General features: G+C 46.8%; 2 protein-coding genes across 2 annotated transcripts in view; one reads left to right on the top strand and one right to left on the bottom strand.

The window, feature by feature from the left end:
• Positions 1-19,816, bottom strand: part of ARHGAP44 (Rho GTPase activating protein 44) — a 240,279-nt gene that overhangs the window by 113,516 nt on the left and 106,947 nt on the right. The gene's annotated exons all lie outside the window — the stretch shown is intronic.
• MYO15B (myosin XVB) overlaps positions 1-19,816 on the top strand; it is a 29,105-nt gene that overhangs the window by 626 nt on the left and 8,663 nt on the right. Inside the window, exons 3-29 of the mRNA XM_057423931.1 lie at positions 1,610-1,687; positions 3,242-3,299; positions 4,798-4,928; positions 5,036-5,131; positions 7,275-7,510; positions 7,591-7,769; positions 8,436-8,508; positions 8,952-9,149; positions 9,262-9,341; positions 9,519-9,616; positions 9,785-9,872; positions 11,269-11,379; positions 11,562-11,656; positions 12,245-12,487; positions 12,936-13,032; positions 13,331-13,471; positions 13,776-13,965; positions 14,092-14,182; positions 14,711-14,933; positions 16,496-16,611; positions 17,104-17,163; positions 17,397-17,472; positions 17,961-18,079; positions 18,334-18,452; positions 18,899-19,040; positions 19,175-19,286; positions 19,609-19,766. Coding sequence (XP_057279914.1) covers positions 1,610-1,687; positions 3,242-3,299; positions 4,798-4,928; positions 5,036-5,131; positions 7,275-7,510; positions 7,591-7,769; positions 8,436-8,508; positions 8,952-9,149; positions 9,262-9,341; positions 9,519-9,616; positions 9,785-9,872; positions 11,269-11,379; positions 11,562-11,656; positions 12,245-12,487; positions 12,936-13,032; positions 13,331-13,471; positions 13,776-13,965; positions 14,092-14,182; positions 14,711-14,933; positions 16,496-16,611; positions 17,104-17,163; positions 17,397-17,472; positions 17,961-18,079; positions 18,334-18,452; positions 18,899-19,040; positions 19,175-19,286; positions 19,609-19,766 — 3,408 coding nt within the window. The remainder of the gene's footprint in view (positions 1-1,609; positions 1,688-3,241; positions 3,300-4,797; positions 4,929-5,035; positions 5,132-7,274; positions 7,511-7,590; positions 7,770-8,435; positions 8,509-8,951; positions 9,150-9,261; positions 9,342-9,518; positions 9,617-9,784; positions 9,873-11,268; positions 11,380-11,561; positions 11,657-12,244; positions 12,488-12,935; positions 13,033-13,330; positions 13,472-13,775; positions 13,966-14,091; positions 14,183-14,710; positions 14,934-16,495; positions 16,612-17,103; positions 17,164-17,396; positions 17,473-17,960; positions 18,080-18,333; positions 18,453-18,898; positions 19,041-19,174; positions 19,287-19,608; positions 19,767-19,816) is intronic.

Genomic DNA, 19,816 nt, shown 5'->3' with positions numbered 1-19,816 from the left:
TGCTGCAGGAGCTATTTCTGCTCTTAATTAGACAGAGCTGGTGACTGGGTGGAGCAAGGGCAGGGATGGCTTTAGGCAAGTGCCTGGAAATGACTCAAGAAGGTGGCCTTCACTCTCTGGCTGACATAAAGAAAGTAAAAAAAAGGAACCATAGAGACTGAAGCTTTCTCTCCCTGGACGAATTGGCAAAGGTAGTTCAATTGCAGGCAGTTCATATGTCTCTACTTGAGCTTCTCTAGGTTGCCCCACACAAGACATGAGCTTATTCCATCTGTGGCTTCCAGAGCTGCTGTTCTGCTCAATCTATAAGGAGTCATTCATCTTGCTCTTCCAGTTGTCCAGTTCAGTTTCTGGTGTTTTCCCAGTGACTAAAAAGCATTTTTTTAGTCTGCAGTGATCCTTCCCTGACCCTACAGGTACCTCAGGCTGCTGAAGTCCTTGGCCTTTTGGAAATCAGCCTTTTGTGTCTGTAGTTGGGGTAAGAACAAGATGGCAGTGACTTAAGGTGGAAAATTGTGTGAGGAGAAAGCTGGTTCTGTCAAATGGATTGAATGCATTTTGCACAAGCTATTGAAAACAAAATTTAAATCAGGAACTCAGACCACTTGTCCCTGCAGCAGCAACTAACATCCCCATAGCTGTCAGCCTTATGGGGGGGGGCAGTACAGGTGCTGGCATGACTAGCAAAGGGTGAGGCAGTTAAGGTCAGTGCTGCTGTTGGAAGACTGCAGAGGTTCCTTTTGCCAGGCCATGCCCTGCCCAGAGCAGTGCTCGTTTCTGTTCCTCTTCCTGCCCCCTCCTACCTGGACAGGATCCAGCTTTTCTTTCTCGGGGTAACCATGATAGCATAGCTCTTTTGAATCTGTTCCTGTTTCTCCAGTGTTTGCTTGCTGAGGTCTCTGTACATGCAGTAACAACAATAAAGGTCTCAAAGTTCACCTGCTGCAAAGTTCCTCCTTTCCCCTGCCCCACAGCCCTGCCCTTTGGACTTCAGCATGCCTGCTGTCTTTCTCAGCCCAACCCTCATAACCTCCCATCCTGTCACACCATTCTGCAACATAGACAAGCAGGACAGAGAGAGAGAAACAGAGACCCTCCTTTTTAATCTCGGAGTAGGAATCAGGTGAGTAGGACATGGGATGGGATAGGAAAGGGCAGAGCTATAAGGGTGTTATAGCCTTGGACATGGCTGTAACTCACACACCCATGGACAAGTTCATCCATCCATGTCCAGGCTGTGTTACCATATTCTTGGATGCTGGAGGAGGCAAGTGAATGTTTCTGTGTGCTTTTGTCTCGAGATGCACCAGATGCTAGGCAAGGGAGGAAAGGTGTGGCAGAGACACTGGACGTGGGGTGAGGGCTCTTGCTGTTGAATTGTGTTGTGCAGGGCAGGTGACATTTCAGCAAAGCTAAAGGGTTTGCTGGGCATCCCCTTCTCAATACACTGTGGTGAGTCCCAAGAAGGCTCCGCAGCTCTTCTGTCATTTTATCTGCTGGAGCAGGACACCAGTGCTCACCCATTCACAGAGTGTGTCCCCAGAAGTTGCTGGAAGTGACCTCATATACATCTTTTCCTAACCCCCATCTCACTTTCACCTCCTAGCAGCAGGAATTAGAAGAAAGGAAACAAAGGAGGTGGTCTCTGGACAGTGGTGACACAGAGGACAGTCCCAACCAAAGAATGGTAAGTTGTCAAACAGTCACAGAGAGTTGGAGATAGACCAAGACAGGTACTCAGAATGTTCTCCCTCCCCTATGCCCATGTTTGCTGGGGAACAGAGTACACATGTGTGCTGGAAACCTAGCAGCAAGAATAGGGCTTAGGCTGGTATAAAGAGCCTTCTAATAAAAACTATGTCAGTAGTTCAGTGATTCCCAGTCTTTGAGCAGTCATGCATCACAAAGTGGTCCTGAGGCAGAGTACTGTGTTTGCAGCCCTGGACCTGGTCTTTGGAGCTGGAAGGAAGACTAGTTTTGATAATCATCTTCTACTGTGAAAGGTGGGAATGAGACAGTTCCGGACAAAAACATCTATGAAAGGTGTTTTAGAGGAAGGGAGAGATTTAAGGCTTCATAACAAGTTTAACCTGAATCAACTGCTATAAGTATCACTGCTAACTATTATTTGTATGTTTAAACCAGGCATGCATTTGCTATGATGTGTGTACCAAGGAAACGTGAACTGACATACTCCAAATCCCAGATTTATCAGTAACAACAATGGGAATACTTAGTACTGGATGCTCTTGCAATATTACCTGCTTCCTCAGGTGTGAATTCAGGGCTCTGTATAGTCACAAGCTCATTTCCTGAATACGCCATTGAAAAGCTAGACTTAATGTTAAGTATCTTCTTAGAAGCAAAATCAAACTGGTCAAAAAAAAGCCATGAATCTGTCTTTAGGTGTTGCTTAGGGTTTATGTGGAGATGTCAAAATAATATGCTGGTGAGGGAAGGCTTTACTGTGAGATATTGAAATCCACAAAACCCAAACCCCCAAATCTCAGGCTTTGTGTCTTTGGTTTGGTTTCCTTGTGTCTTAATCTGAGTAGCCCATTTGAAATGCCCTGATGTTATATGCAGACATTGGTGCTGATGAACTGTGCTGCACTGGCCCATTTACTTACTACCTTGCACAAATGCATGCACCATGCAAGGTGAAATCCAGTGAAAACTCAAGGCTCATTGGCCAGCTCCTCATTTGATTTACCCGGGTACAGATCTGAGCTTCCTTAGGAACCTCCAAAATAGTGGTGTGCATCAAAGATCAGAATCAGGTATTTATTTATGCTGTAGCACTCTTGAAGACTGAAAAATAAAAATGGCAGAAAAAAAGAGCAGCAAAAAAGAGCAGCAGGAAATGGCTCTTACCCTCCACCTGCAGTCTCTTCTATGCAATATGCCAGTCTTGCTAGTAATGAGGTGAATCAAAGAAAGTCAAATGGGTCAAAGAAAGCAAACTTTCCTATCATTTCCCCTTGTGGCAGTTGATTTAATTAGAAATTACCCACCTTTCCCTCCTTTGCAGACCCATGTCATACACTTGTGTGTTAACACACTGCCCTATTTGTAATGTTTCTGAACGTTGCATAGGTGGAAGTCACTGCCTTTGCTCAGGTGCTCAGTACTTGTTCTGGCCACTTTTGCAAAGGCAGCTTTGCCCAGTCTCAACAGAACTCAGGGTTCACATGCTGTTTCACTGGTACCCCAGTGACTGATTTGCTCACTCTCTGTACAGGATGCGGGGCTTCTGGAGATCCCTGCAGACCTTGCTGCCCTCCTACAGGTAGCTGAAGGTGAGGAATCCTCCCTCCTTCCCTCCCTTTCCTGCACTGTTTTAGTTTATTTCCTTGTTTTCTAGCAGTTAACTATGTGCTTGTTCTACCTCCTGCCTGTCACCTGGGTGGTATCTGAGTTACCATTATTGCAGTGCAAATATGTTAAAGGCAAATGGTGGTGACTATATTGTTTCCCAACACCACAGGGTGGAAAAGCAACTTGGGCCAGTGAGCAGAACTCCAGATTAAAATTCAATATCTCTGTTACCTTTTCGGCTCCTCTTATGAACTGTGCTGGTAGAACTGATGACAGAGGTTGCCACTGGTCAGGGCTGTGTGACAGCAAGCTGGTCTCTTGCAGAGCTTAAGCCCATCTTTTCTCTACTCAAAAAATCTTTTAGGAAACTGAAGGTGAAGAAGTCAAAAGTACAATTTTAGCACTGTCGAAGAAACATTTTTGGGTTTTCATTCAAAATCACTTCTTCAAAAGTAACTACTTTTAAACATAGAAGTAGGTAGAAACAGAGCAAGCCCGTAAGATGTAACAATCAAAGGAAATATTTTACTGGGGATGGAAAGTTTTTTTGTTTGTTTTCAAATTGCCAAAATACCACTAATTGAAATAATTTCCCAAGTTGTTGACTTGATCTCGAGCATTAAATTATTTGCAGTTTTGTTTCCTCTATAACTCTGCACAACCTGTGTCTTTGAGTTGCACATAGGTTGAGGCAGTATCTGCCTTTTTATGTTAAGACAGCATCTAACAAAATGACAGTTGTGTCTTTGGCCTTCTGTATAGCACAGTAAAAGACACAATCAGGCAGAAGAGTCTTGTCAATTGGAGCAGACTTTGTTGGATACCCAAATACCACATCCTTCAAGGCATACCCCTCTAGTAACTGCCAGCTGGTCTTGTAAGCATGTTACCTAGAGTAGCTCGGGGAAAAAAACACACTAAAACTGATGAAAATGAAAGCAGATGGGATGTAAAGAGCAGAGAGGAAGGCAGCATCAGGGGGACACACGGGTTTGGAGATTGAGAAATGCACAGAAGCTGTGCAGCATTGAGAAATCCCTCCAATTAGGAAGCATTTGCTCCTCTATTATCCGTTATAAGCCCCTTATACACTGCCTCAGCTTGAGGACCTCTCATTTACTTGTTGAGTGAACAGTTGTCAGCAGTATCTCTGCACAGGCTCAGTGTTTCCTAACTTGTAAACTCTGCTTAACAGGGTTGAAACTGCAGGCACTGACTGCCCTCTGGGTGTTACCCAGAGATAAGACTCTGAAAGATCAGAGATGTAAAAGTTCTCCTGAACTTAGGCCTTGTAGTCTCAAGGAAGTGAGGCTGTGCCTGCCTGGGGGTCTGAGGCATCAAGGGTGGACTGGGGGAGTCTGGAGCCAGGGGCCTGGTACAGGTGCTTGGGGAAGGTTAGATGCATGTTAGCCATGTGCTGCATGGCGAGCTCTGGCTGCCTTTCCAAATCCCACAACACAGGAGCTCTTTCTCTTGCAGGTCAATACCGAGCACAGGCCAACCAGATAACTGAGGCATTGTCTCCTGAAATCAAGGTCAAAGATGATCTTTCCCTCCCGCCAACCATCAACAGCTATCCTTTCTCCTCCTTCATTAAGTCATACTTCCAGGTGGGAATTTTTCTGTGTCTCTTCATTGCTTCCTCGCTGGGGAGACACACGAGTTCTAGCAATACCAGGAACAAACTCTGCGCTTCTGTCCTTTTGTTTCTTTGTAGAAGACAGATTTCCCACCCCCTGGCCAGCCTTTGCAGCACCCCTTAACCCATCTGGATGCTGAGTATCAGGAGAGTGCGCTTGAGATCAACAAACTGGTAAGAGATATTTTGCTCATCCAGAAGAAGAGAAGGCTCATGGGAGACCTTTTAACAGTCTTCCAATACCTAAAAAGGCCAACAAAAAACCTGGAAAGGGGCTTCTGACAAGGGCTTGTAAGGACAGGACAGAGAGGAGACTGAGATGAGCTCTTAGGCAGAAGCTCTTCCCTGTGAGGGTGCTGAGGCGCTGGCACAGGGTGCCCAGAGAAGCTGTGGCTGCCCCATCCCTGGCAGTGTTCAAGGCCAGGTTGGACACAGGAGCTTGGAGCAAGCTGCTCTAGTGGAAGGTGTCCCTGCCCGTGGCAGGGGTTGGGACTGGATGAGCTTTAAGGTTCCTGTGATGGGATAGATATCAGATAGGATAGGTATTAGATTCTGTGGCTCTATCTATCTATCTTGATAAGGGCCCTGTTGAAGAACAGGTAGACATAAGACAATGTTTTGAAGCCTTTACACATCAAGATGCTGGTGGTGGCTACAGTCAGAAAACACAGTATGTGAGGAGAGCAGAATAAATGCTTGAGCACTGGAGCAGTCTGGCAGAGATCAGTCAGCCACTTAGGGTTGCTGTGTTCTTGGTGACGCATAGACCAGCCACAGGTCTGTAGGATCAAAGTGAATTGCCTGGTGAGCTAGCCTCAGAATTTGGCAGAACATACAGGAATTAGAATGCTAAGCCTTAGTTTTCCAATATTCCAGATTCAGTAGCATTGAGAGTATAAGAGATACCTGTCTTCCCAAGCACCTTTTTTATCTGTCAGTCATAAAAAAGTTAAATTTAACCCAGATCTTTTCCATGATGTGGCTTATAGTAAACATGTTGCTTATATCTCTGTTAGACAGTTGTGACAGTACACAACAAGGGACAATGAACTGTTGTATAAAGGCTGGAAACAGGCAGGGACTATGTCATGAGGAGAGCTATACCTGGAACCACACCCTAATGCTGTAGAGTTTGCGTGAGAGGGTTGGTGTTATCTCTCTGAAACACACATTAAAAACTGTAATGATGACTGTGAAAACAGAATGGAGCTTCAGATGATTTCTAAGTGAATCTTTTGACAATTACACGTAATTCAAATCAGCATGTTAGGAAAGGTAATACCTAAACCCAGTCTCTTGTTTTGTCCTAATGATCATAATTATAGGAGAGCACAAGCTTCAATGAAATCTCGTGAACCGGACTGTGTTTAAGCAGACTACAGTTATTTTTCCTGAAGATTGAAGATAATTTTTATCCATTGCTAATAAAAAGAATAAAATATCTGTTTCTTTGGCAAGGGCTATAACACAAAGAATTCCATGAGAATTGAACAGCCACCATCTCCTGCTTTTCTCAGTGGATCCCTGACATGATTACTACCATTAAATTACTACCATTGGGTTACTAACTCTTTTAAGAAGCATTGTTCTCTGAGAAAAAGATAGGCCATCTTCGTAAGTGTTTTTTCCAAAGCTGTCTATGACACATTTTTGGTGAAAAAAAATAAAAAAATCTAATGACATAATGGGGTGAAAGAAATTACTTTGTCTGAAGGGTGAGAAATATAAATTACAAACGATACTAAGATGCTTATATGCATAGGCAAGGAGATGAATCATTGCTTGAGTCCGTTGAGATGCCACATCTCATACCATTTGGTATAATATTAACTACATCAAAGTCTTTTCAACATTCAGTTGTTAGTGTTTCTTCATGTATGGCTCTCTCAGCTTTTCACAAAGCTCAGCTAAGCATCAACTTCTTTTTCACAGCTAGACAGCCTGTGGGCTCAGACACAGTAATAAAGAGCCTACAGTAACTTGCTTTTGTGCTTGAACTCTGCCTAAAGAAGGCGAAGTATTTTGCCCAAGAACAAATTCTGAGTCAGAGGCATACCTAAGAAGAGGCTGAAGTCAGCCTGACTTTTTAGCAGGGTTCAATCTCTATGAACATTGCCCCCAGATTCCCAAAACTTTGGTGATGCACAAAACCTGAGAAAAACTCAGATCTCAGTCTGAGTGTTGGCTGCTCTTCTTAGGCTCACAAACACACTGTGTCTACAACCCAACTAGGAACTGAATATGTCACCTTACAACACAGTTTGTGACCGAGGTTTACAGCCAGAGCTCTCTCTCTTTTTCCCCTGGATACTTCTAGATTTTGCGGTTCATTGGTGACAGGAATCTCCATGGCTGGCAGGAGGTGCTTCTGGGCAACTACATTGCTGGGAGAGGTTTGAATAACGTGGCTCTGCGCAATGAAATCTTCAGTCAGGTGGTTGCCCAGACATGGAAAAACCCAGACATGGAGTGCAGCCAGCGAGCATGGGTCCTGATGGCAACTTTGCTGAGCTGCTTTGCTCCTTCCCCAGCACTGGAGAAGCCACTGCTGAAGTAAGGAGGAGAAAAGACCCGGCTAAGCTTTCAGTAAGGTTGAGATGAGCAGTGTGTTAAATGCAGTTGTCTTGTCCTAGATTTGTGTCAGATCATGGCATGGAGGGCTACAATGCTGTCTGCCAGCGCAAGATCTTGACAGCAGCACAGTTCACAGAGACAGACGCTACGGTCTCTCGGGCATACCCTCCCACTCAGCTGGAGTGGATTGCGAACCAGAGGAAGGGGAAGATGGTGCTGGATGTTCATACCTTTAATGGTAACTCGTGCTTCTGCCCTTCCGTGATCTTCTACACCCTAAGGACTTTTCCAGTGCAGAAATGAGCACTCAGGAAATCCTTCCCTCAGCTTAGTAAAGTGGGAGCAGAACACCGATTGCTTCTGCCTGGTACAGCCAGCGGGAGTACAGGCATCTGAATCGAGACTCAAAACTCCCAAAGTCTGGGCCTGGTGAGACCTACTCAGGCTGAGGGATGAGATTCTTCTGAGTTTGTGCCCCTCTTAACAGAGGGTTGTTCTGGTTGTGTATCTCTGTGAGTCCTGTTATCTTTTACTGCACAGCAGCAACTGCTGCCATTGTTACAGAGTCTTTCTGCCTTTCTCCCTTCTCACATGTGGCTTATGGTGCCTCTTGAGTGATCTCTGTGAACTGAATGCAGAATATCCCTACTCTGGCTCCTTGGTGGCCTAAGTGAACCAGGACACTACAAGGGTTTTCAACTGCCAGGTTGGAAATGCCAACCTGTGCCATCAAACAGTTATTCTGGATGTAAATGTGCTCTTGTAGCACTTCCATGTGTTTTCCGTACTCCTGTGGCTCCCATTCAGGACACCATCTGGGCTTTGCTTGCGTCCTGCTGAACTTAGGTGTTGCTTTGGGTCCTGCTGGGCAGGCTGTGTGTACTAACATTCTTTTCTGTGCTAGAGGAGAAGTTCTCAGCTGAGGTGGAGTCCTGGATGACTGGGGAGCAGTATGCAGGCTGGATCCTGAGTGCAAGGTACTGCCAGAGGATGGGAGAAGATCTGGGGGTGTGAAAGAGGCTGTCACTACTTCTAAGGTTCAGACTGGTCAGGGCTGCAGGTTAGAATTTAAATGGTTAGCTGTGGAATAGCCACTCTTTTACCCACTCCAGCTTGTCATCTCCCCTTCACCCTTCCATCTGTGTGTATAAGCTGCAGGTCTCTTTAGAACAATCACTGGCATGATCTGTCAGAGCAGCTTCAGAGAAAAAAATGGCAGAAAGAAAAAAAGAGGCTATATCTTGAGCAATTCTAGTTTTTTCCTGGCCCTGCACACTTAATAGTTAATTCACACCCTAAATTATAACAACTTAAGCCAGGACAGACAAGGCAAGAAGAAACCGAATCCAGTGTTTTCCTTTCTCTCTCTTTCCCCTGCCTGCCTGGACATATTTTCTCTCCATGCTTTCCCTGTTCCCAGGGGCTGTGATAAGAAGTCTCAAGGGTGGTCTATCTCCATGTTTACTGGCAACACATGGCAGGACCTGCTGGGCTGTGACTTTGTGCTGGACCTCATTGGAGAGATGGAGGAGCCCAGCAGCCCCTCTCAGTCCTCAGCTGAGTACCCCATCACTCCTGAAAGGGACAGAAGTTTCCTCCAGAACTCTGACCTGGCTTTGTAAGTCACCTAATGCTCCCATCCCATCGCTTGTGGCCCTGTCGCCAAGTGGCTTGTCTTTCTCTCAGCACTGTCCTCTGTACCATTGTCATGTCATTTTCCTCTTCAACAGAATCCCTCCTGCTCCAGGCATCCAGGCACCTACCTTCCCACCACCTAGCCTGCCTCCAGAATTCAACAATCTCCATCCAGGTAAGCTCTTGTCCAGGACTGCGGATGACACTTGAAGGGCCAGATCAGGGCAGAGGGTGCTTCTTCTTGATGTAGAGCAAGGAAGGTCTACACTCCGAAACATGACTGTCTAACAGGGACTGAAGGCAGGGGAATGTTCCTTACCTGCCTTGTCACCAGACTTCTCTCTGCTCTTAGATCCAAGATTCAGAGATGACCTGAGGACCCCTGTAGGCTTGGATCACTATGTGGATGATCTCTTCAGCACTGTCCTGCAGCAAGGCTCCAGATTGCCAGTAAATCCCTCCATGTTCCCTCTTAATTTCTGAGGCATTCCTGCCCCTATGTCCCCCTCAAGCATCCCTCTGCCTATTTACTCTGCCTCTGCACAGCTGAGACATGCTGGCTATCTCTCTGTGAAGTCCATCTCTCCGAGCTCAGATAGTTGTCTTGTCTTGATGCAGGATATGGAGAACAGGGAGATTCTGACTGGACGCCTGAAAGGAGGTGGGAAGATTGGACCCACACAGAGAGGAATCTTTCCTTCTACAGGTCTGTGAGGGGATGGGGACAGCTGGGAACATCTGTGGGACTTCAGTGAGCACAAGTGAGGCAGTCTCTTAAATGCTAATATTGCATGGGCTCAGATGATTCATGAAGAGCATGGGTCATTAGTGTAGGTCATTAGAAGCTGCACTCCTCACCACCAGGTGCTCAAGACAGGTGCTTTGGAGAAGGTACCACCTTTTTCTGCTTTTAATTTCTCTCTCTAGTTGGTCTTGGGGTCAAAGCAACAGGTAGCTTGTTTCTAACCCAGGCCACCTCTTCCCAAGGCGAACACTCTTACATCCTGTATTCACTTTCTATTCACCTTGTGCATTCACAAAGTAGTTGCTGCCTTTCTCAGGGAAGGTTTTGATCTTATTGCTTCCTTATAGGCTTTCCCATCATCTCTAGTTATTCCTTAAGTTAGTAAGTCTTGAACTCTACAGAGGTTCTGGTTTGTGTGTTTGATTTCTTTACTTTTGCTCATTTCTGTGGTGCTAAGACTCAGACGTTTTTAGTAGGGTGGAGTCAAACACCAAGATATTAATAGCACTGAGAAATCCGCACGTGTAGGAGCACAGCCAGTGGTTTCAGGAAGATGGGCTATGTCCTGTTCTGATCATTACTGAGATTGGGACTGGTTTTGGCTATTGTAGAGGCTCCAGGGCATGACAGGCTCTATTACAGATCACCAGCCTGAGGCCAGGTAGCTTGTAGCTACTTAGATCAATGAGGAATGTGAAGATCTCTCTGTGGCATTCTGGGCCATGCTCACTGGCAAGGACATCATGATTAAACAGACCTATGCTGTGTGCTGACTCACTCCTAAAACTAATCTCTGTGCCTCTTCTTTAGTCGGCTTTGCCCTCAATGGGATTTCTGTTTTGTGGACTCATGTTGGACTTGACTGCTGAGAGCAGAGGAATTCCTTTCTCACCACTGTTCCTTCACATAATACACAATGCCATCGAGGCCACAGCTTACTGTTCATTCATCCTTGCTACATGGTGTGAAGAGTCTGATATGGATGTGGCAGTCCCAGAGATATTTGCCCATCCCTCAAGAGAAGCCCTTAGCTATAATCATGCATAGGCAGGAGTTATTTACATACTTAGTCATGAAAGATGGTGGTGTCCTAAGCTAGGCTGCAGAGGCAGAGACTGCAAAGCTGCTCTTGTAAAGTCTGGCAGACTACATGTTTCTCTTTACTTTCCTTTTTCCACCTGAGTTTTGATGTGTCCTGCTGTGTGTGAAGAGCTAAACTATTCAAATGTCCCAGTAGTTAGTGCATGGGGAGAGAACAAGAGGCACTCAGCCTATGTGATGTGCTCTGCAGGACTGATCAGGGCTTTCTCACCTGCTATTCCCCAAAAGCACTGTGCTTATGGTCTTTTGCCTTGAGGCTTTTCTGGAGTGACTCAGACACCAGTTTACCATCCCATGCCTTCCATGATGGGGATGCCAGCAGCCATGCCTATGATGCCAGCAGCTGCTGGGATTGCACCTATGCCAGGTAAAAATACAGTGTTTCAGTAACTGTACAGGGTAAGAGACTGGAAGGGTGGGTGTTGTAATGGGGCCTTGTGCATTCATATATCAGTCAGTGCACAGAGAACACTCAGCTCTGGGCTGATGCTCAGCCACTGTGGGGAATGATTGCCTATGGGCTTTTGCAGACGTGTGTGTCTTCCACAGCCATGGTTATGCCCCAGCCTGTGGTTCCATCTGTAGATCCCAACCAGTTAGCAGCACAACAGCAAGCCTTTATCAACCAGCAAGCAATGCTCATGGTGAGTGGAAGGGGCTGGCTGGGAGAGGGCCAGAAATGGGGGCAGGAAAATGCACTGGTGAATGTGCTGGGAAAAGGTTCACCATGCTCTCCTCCTGTCTTAGAGCTCTGTAACACTCTGCTCATGTGCTGGGGGTTAGCTATATAAAGTTGGGATGATTTAAGACTGAAAACTGAGAACCCCCGTTTTGACACTTTGTGTACCTGGGGACACTGGGGTACCATATGTGAGCAGGGAAAAGAGAAGGCCCCTAGAAGCCTCAGCTGTAATTCCCATGTGTTTTTAAACTGGAATTTGCTACAGATGCAGATCCGCAGTGTTCCGCTTTCTCTACAAAGCCTTGTGAGTGCGTGGGAGTCCCAGGCTGCTCTCACTGGTAGCTGAGTCTTTGGGATGTTCTTAGGAGCTCTGAATACTTGGCTAGGTGGGAGCAGACTCCCTGGCCATGCCTTGTCCATAATACTGGGAAACTTGCAGTTGACTATGTAGATGTTCTGTGATTACCAGTGAAAGAATGGGACAGTCTGACTGCTAGCTGGTGGTTTTGTGTAGCCTAGAGCTCATGGATGTTGCAATTCCTTCCTCCAGGCCCAGCAGATGACCCTTCAAGCCATGAGCATTTCCCAGCAGCAGCAACAGCAGCAGTGGCAACAATCTCTTGAGAAATCAAGGCCAAGAGTCTCAAGTTCACCACAAGCCCAAGCCCCAGCTCCAGCCTCAGCCCCAGTCCCAGTCCCAGCCACTTTCCCAAAACCTAAGAAGACTCCCAGCAGCCAAAATGCTGCTCCACCACCAAAGGCTCCAGAGCCACCAGCTAAGGAAGAAGAACTAGTATGAGAAACAAACTAGTGATGAAATTGGTTTGAATTTTATGATTTGTGTTTACTCTGCTTCCTTTCCAGTGTGAAAGTGGTTTGGCAGAGAGCAGAGCAGAGCCATGCTTACCTATCATACTGAGGCCTTTCAAACTCTGCTTGCTGAGTCTTTAAGACACAGGATCAAACCTTGGTGGCCTTGGTTTGGCTGCAATGTTGGCCAGTTAATTCCCCAAATTCATCACTCTAAGTTCTTTATCTTCTGGCAAGCTGTCTTGGGCCTCTAACATGCTCCTCTGTCTCTGGACTTAGTTGGTGATTCCTTGGGTCAGAGACTGACCTGAGACAGTCCCAGATAGGGAGTTCTAGATCAGATCTTGCAAGGAAAGATCACCTCTGACCTTAAGGGCACTGGAGGTATCTCCTGGCTAGTGCTGACTAACCACATTGTGAACTGCTTGCAGGTTTATGATTACACGGAAGACCAATTCTCCAGGAGTGAAGACGATGACTATCCTCGGGAAACCTTCCAGCAGAAAAGAGACTATTTTCAGAAAATGGGTGAGTATCTACCACTCTGGGAATTTTACTCATCCCTAGCATAACAAGGAACTCTTTTCTCCCTGTGCGCAACACAGCAGGAGCTGAGTGCGGCAGGAGTTTTGCATGCCTGCTCAGCTGGCTACAATTCAGGTTGTGAGGTGCTGTGTGGCTGGTTTTCTAGAGGTTTTGGGGATTCTGACTGCCACACCCCACTTAATTCTAGGCATCTGCTGACTGATGCAAAGGTGGGAACTATGCCATCAGTGTTAGGTTTTGGCTGCAGGTTTAATTAATTCAGATCCCCCTTTCTATGTAGGAGAGCAACAGATCCGTGTGAAGAAAGTCAGTCCTTCCAAAACCTGGACCCCTCCAGCAAATCCCCAGCCAAAGCAGGAGGAGAAGGAAGAGGAGCAGGAGAAGAGGAAAGAAGAGAAGCCTGGCCCTAAAACAGAGGCAGGTAAGATGCTGTGCAGTGGAGACCCAGGCAAGCTGACAAACAGAAACTTTCCAGGAGCATCAGGCCAGGATATAGCCAGGGGAGGAAAGGATCTGGCTCATCTGTGAGTCTGCATCTTGACTAGAGAGGATAGAGACAAGGCCCTGAGCTTTGGGAAGTGGGATCCCAAAATTCCAAAGGATCAAGGCAGCTCAAGGCCATGACCAGTTAGCTTTTGGGTGTAAGAGAGGGAGCTTCAAATAAGATAAAGGCATTTCTCCTGTGTTTTTGCTGGTCTGTTGGTTAAAGCTGTTATCCCCAACAGCTTCTGCTCCACTTTTGCCACCTCCTGAGCCAAAGCCAAAACACCAGACACCAAAAGTAAAGAAGGAGCCACCAGTAGTGAAGGCTTCTGGCCCCGAGTTGCGACCTGCACCCAGCCGGGAGATCCGCAACATCATCAGAATGTACCAGAGCCGGCCAGCCCCCGAGCCCCAGCCCATCGAGCCTGTCAGGTGAGAGCAGGATCCACCCAGCACACAGGAAGGAGATGAGTGGGATTATATCCCACTGCCACATGGCTCCATTGTGGCCCCAAACCCTCTGCAGCCCCTGTAACTGTCTTCCTCATTTCCTTCCAGGAAAGTATCTAAGCCATTTGTGAAGAAGAATGACCCCAAAAATGAGGCTCTGGCCAAGCTGGGAATGATGAACCTCCCATCTCCCAAATCAGTGAGTTCTTTTCTCTATGGTCACCTTAAGACCTCAGCAGAGAGTCTGTGTATTCAGTCTCCAAAAAGTTGGGAGCTATCTGGTAGTGCAGCATCAGCCAGGTAATGTCTTCTTAGGTTACTAGAGAGCTATGAGCTCTTACCGCAGTGCTGCTAACCTAAACTGGGTTTCAATCTGTAAAGTTGCTTGAGGTCATGAAGAAAAGGCTCCTGGAGCTGCAAGTTCTACTGTGGTATGTCTAAATCCTATCTGGAAGCAGGCAACTCATGTTCCCCACATTTGGCACCAAGGTCTTGGCCCATTAATGTCTTTTGTCCCCTCCTTAACTGGAGGCTTTAATCTCAAATACTTGGTTGTCTGCACCTAGATTTGATTGATCTTCCTCTGTTTGTAGATGGTATGTTGATTTAAAGGTCCTGCTCACACAGATCTTTCTCCCAGGGTTGAACTGCTGCCCTAGAGATGACTTAAAAGGACAGCACAGTAATGCAGAGAATTACCAGGTCACACGGTTTTGCTGTCTTGCAGCCATCCCCACTGCCACAGGAGAAGAGACCACCTCCACCTCCCAAGCCCAAGCCTGGCTCAGCTTCCAGCTCTATCAAGGAGAAACATTTGCCTCTCCTCTCTGTCTTCAGCCAGGGGAGTACCCCACCAGGTTCCCAGGCCCCTCCTGCTCCCCCTCTTCTCCCACCATTGCCTTCTCCTCTCTTGCCTGAGACCCCAGGCTGGCAGGAATCCACAGGGAAGGGTGAGTATTGACTTCACCCAAGTGCCATTTGGTAGCAAAGGGGGAAGGAATGTGGTTGTGATCAGCCCAGTGGCCCGGCAGAGTCTCAGCACATGTTCTGTCACGGGGGAGCTGCCTGAAGACTGAGTGGGGTGTCTGAAATCAGAGACTGTCATAGCTCCAGTCTGGCCCAGTAACCAGTTTGGCACTTCCCAGCTCAAACTGTTCCCTTTCTTCCCTGCGCTGTGCAGGACATCAGGCACAGAGGATGAAGCAGGGGCTGGGCTTCTCTGAAAAATGCAGCTCAAACCAGAAAGGACCTTTGGGCTACAGCTGTATCAAGGTCCACTTCTCAATATATTTTATTGCTTACCTGAAGCATAATTACTTTATCAAAGCTGTAATTCAATGTACGAACTTTAGACTAGGGAGGAATTGGAATCTAGGTATTGTTTTACCTTCTAGAGCCTCTGGAGGGTCCTTACAGACAGGCTGAGGAATGAAGGAGTATTCTGAGGGCAAATGAGAGTCTGGAAGGCCTTAGACATTGTCTATGAAGTCATATGAGGGGTGTCTGGATACTGCCCACCTAAAAATGGCATAGCTAATGCTTCTCAGCAGTAATTTGACAGTGTTATTCAGTCTTCAGGTTTGCCTCTGAATTTCAGTGGGAACCTGGAGCCATAATTAATTTTATGTTTTGCTGCTATTTCGGATACATATACCAATGTATTTCAAGCTGTTTAAAACTCTGATCAGCATCACATTTTATAACATGTAAGGAACAGTCAGCCAAACACATTACTGAAGAACTCCACCCTGCAGTATTTTCCTTGGTGTTAAAGACTTTGCATGATTCATTCCTTATCTGGCTTAGAAAATATTTCTTTAGGAAGTCCTGTGAAGGTAAATCAAAGTAACTGGATTAGCCTGAAAAATTTCTACATGCTTTTGAATAGGAACATAGAAGCAGCTGAACTGCTGCTGCATAATAGTGGGATCTGTTATGTTTCTTGGCTAGGATCTCTGGAGTTTTGAAAGTTGGAAGTGCTTAAATGAAGACATTCTTACCTCAGAAAGCAATTCCTTTGAATGGTTGCCTTCAAACTGAGCCTGTCTTTAACAGCTCTCCTTCAGAGAGAAAATCCACTGCAAATCCTGGATGCCTTGAACCAGAACCTTACAGCCTGCAAGCTCAGACGAGAACTTTTATGTCCTTTTGAAACCTTTCACAGCCTTTTTATAATGACATAAAGTGAAACTTGCATCCTCAACCTTAAGCACAGGGGTAGTATTTTGCCTGGGATCCTGTTTGCTCCCTGTCTCTGGAGTATTCCTATTATAAACAGTGAACTTCGTGGCTTATACAGCAACTATACATGCTATCAGATATACTGGTACTCACATAGCATCTGTTTTGTGCATGCACTCACATTAGCTGATCACTGACCTTCAAGAGGGTTCCTACCAGTAATCCTCAGGGATAAGGCTCTGTATGCTTTCACTTGGTATGTCTTTGGCAGGTGGAAAGGTGACCCTGTGGTCTGCAAATCCCATCTTCATGGCTCTTTTTTCTCACACAGACTCTGCTGTAACAGTAGCAGAAGATGATGGTATCAAGACCCAGTTGTACAAGCTCACTAGCAGTGTCAGCTTTTCCTATGTCAAGCCAGCCTGGAAAATCTTTCTGCGCAAAGAGGTACAATTCACTAGCTGAGGGCTGGCTACGGGGGGAGGAAACTGGTCCCAAAATAATTTTTTGTCACAGGCACCCAGTGTGACATAAGAGCACAGAGACAGGAGTCAGAAGCATGGGGATCTCATAGGGGATCTGGGTCCTGCTCTGCCTTACTGACTCTTGTGTCTCAGTTTCCCTACCTGTCCTTTTCTTTGTCTGCAAAGCACTGAGAAATCTACAAATAAAGTAAAGCTGTTGTTACCTGGTGTTTTCCTGTTAAAATCGTATGAATGGGTTTAAAATCAAGTATTGGAGAGTGCACTGAACTGACCAGGGTACATCCAAGGGTTTCACCACTTTATTACTTGTCCTCCACTCCTGGCCCTTCTGTTCACATTCAGCATCTCTTCCCTGCCTGGCCTTGGAGATGAACTTGCTTCTCTCTGGGAAGCTATTTCTGCAACATCTGTAAACATCTGTAACACCACTGTTGTCTTTATCCTCCTCTTGTAGGTGTTTTACCCCAAAGAAAACTTCAGTCACCCTTATTGTCTGAACCTGCTGTGCGAACAGGTATGTACTGGTGTGTGACTCAAGGCCTGTTGTCTCTCTGGTGTCGAAACACTCCATAAATACATTGCATGTGTTGCCATCTCTTCAGCATCTCTACTGGTGCTAGTCCTTTCTTCAGGTCCATCCAGTCAAGCCCCTGTTCACTCCTTTCTGAAACTGTTTAACAGCCTCAGATGCTCCAAGACAAGATGTGGCCTTTTCAGCGGAAGCCTCTCTGTTTCCTTCCTTTGCAGATCATACGTGACACCTTCTCTGATTCCTGCTTTCGCATCTCCAGGGAAGAGAAGCGCAAGATGAAAGATCTGCTGGGTAATTAACAGCCCCATCATTCCTGTGCCCATCCCAGCTATTGGTTTGAAATGGGAAACTTGCCTCCAAGCCCCTTCAGGCAGGACTTAGGGCAGAGGAGAAATGTTTGTCACTGAAGCAAGAAAGCACATTTTTGTGTGCTGTGTAGTGCAGTGTAGGAATGTTTGCTTAATTCCAAATGGCCAGAAAATGGCCTTGAAATTTCTCAGAGCCAGCAAGACTTATTTCTGATGTGTTTATTGTGGGGAGAAGGAGCTGAGGCCCAAGGATGGGATTTTGAGTTGTCTCAAAACGCAGTTGTCCTCTTTGACAGGAGGCGTGAGAAACTAGTAGTAGACTGATGTGTGCAAGCAATGTAGTAACCTTTCACCTCTGCATGTTGTTTGCTGTAATCGCCAAGGGGGGGCTGGTGGGAATGAGGCCCTGGGCAGAGAGAGACTTGGCATCTTTGTCTTGCTGAGAAAGTATCTGCTCTGTATCACTGACAGCGGAGTTCCGGGTTGGCAATGATGTCCAGTCCATTCAGGAGGATGGGATAAAGAAGAGGATTGTACTGGCTGCTCGGGATAACTGGGCTAACTATTTCTCCCGCCTTTTCCCAGTTCATGTGAGTTTTGGTCTTCTCACCAGACGCTGGGCTTACTTTAGCTGAGGAGCTCTAATTCACCCAGGATCTCTTTCTGTCTTCCTGCCTGGCCACACATCACTCATTCTTCTGTGCCTTCTGTACTTTGCTGGGTTTGGCACCACTGTCATCCCAGGGCTTCCTTTGTGATACATGTGGCAGCATCTTCTTCCCCTGCTGCATCCTGTCCGTGTGGGATGGAGCCTTTGATACTTGCTCCTGCACTTTCCTTACAGGGTGAAAATGGAAGTGATGTCCAGATCCTGGGTGTTTCTCACCGGGGCATACGGCTGCTGAAGGTGATGAAAGCAGCTGGTTATAATCCTGAGCACTTGAAGATTCTTTGCAGCTACTGGTGAGCAAAAGGGCACTGGTTGCTGCAAGATGATAATTTGTCACTTGTAGGATGCTTTCAGAGTGTTAGGGGGCAAATTGAACAGGTCAACTGAAAATTCCGTTTGTGCTGTACATTATAGGGATGTCCTATCCCAGTTGTGACTCACTGACCCTCCTTCTAATGAGTTTGGCTTTTCCCTTTCCTTCCTTCTTTGTGCTTTACTTGCAGTAAGTGAGTGCTGGGTCTGCACAGTCAGCTCCATGCGTGGAATAAAGGTCAGGGTAATACAGTGAAAGCCATGAGCAGCCTATGGTCCTATTTCAGTAATACACTACTGGTGGAAGGCCACCCTTGGAGCATGCTGAGGCCTGTCTCCATCTCAGTCCTCGGAGCGAGCTCCCACCCCCATGATCTGCCTCCCTAGCTCTGTCAGAAGGAGTCTGAGCATGCTGCTGTGTTCTCAGCTTTGCAGATGTGCTGTCAGTGGAACTGAAGGGCAGTGATACCCTGGTGTTCTCTCTGAAGACAGAGCAGCTCTTGTTGCGCTCTCCAAAGGCTGCGTGCATCAAGGCCTTGGTGGAACTCTTCATGCAGGAGCTGAGGCAGGTGAGGGAGCAGGTGTGGTGCAGTAGGGAATTAAGGTGGTTTCCCACATGGACCTGACAGGGTCAATGGGATGACATGGTCTGAGTCCTTCACATCCTGGGGATGAGATTTGACCTCATTGCTTTTTTCCCCAGGATACCAACTATGTCATTGCTCTGCACAGCTACATTGTGGATGACAAGAGCCTTCTTAGCTTCAAAAAGGGTGACCTCATTGAGTTACTGCCCATGCAAGGCGTGGAGCCAGGTGAGGGAGTTTGTCGAGATTGGCAGGAAAGGTGGGGACTGGGTTCAAGGGCCTGTTGGACCCATGGTGCTGAGCTCTATGTGCTGCTGTCAGGTAAATCAGAGGAAAACATTGTGTTAAGGGCTGGCACAGTCAGTCTTAGTTCTGCCATTCTCTAATCACAACCCTCCTTGTTCCAGCTGCCATAGTTAAGAGGAACGTTACCTTAGGCTGTGGGAAACCCTGGTCAGTCTGATGCTCTTCTTTGCCAGCAGAATGCTTCACTGCTTGTTTCTCTTTGTAGCTGCAGTGACTCCTGACTCTTCCTCCACTGCTTCTGCAGGCTGGCAGTTTGGCTCCACCGGTGGCCGCTGTGGTATTTTCCCTACCAGCCTGGTGCAATTGGCTGCAGCACCTGACTACCTCAGCACCAGCATGGACAGACATGGAGGGCTGTGGAAGAGCATGAAGTATTCCTCAGAGAGCAGGAACACCAGCAGGGTGAGTTGTCTTTGGGGAACTTCTAGGGGATACAGCCGGGTGCTCTGGGA

The sequence above is a fragment of the Pezoporus wallicus genome, unplaced genomic scaffold, assembly GCF_028554395.1.
Source record: "Pezoporus wallicus isolate ANWC-B61680 ecotype Strahan unplaced genomic scaffold, APGP_CSIRO_Pwel_v1 contig_7876, whole genome shotgun sequence".
Lineage (NCBI taxonomy): Eukaryota > Metazoa > Chordata > Aves > Psittaciformes > Psittacidae > Pezoporus > Pezoporus wallicus.
Note: the sequence above shows the minus strand (reverse complement) of the source record. Positions and strands in the feature narration are given on the sequence as shown.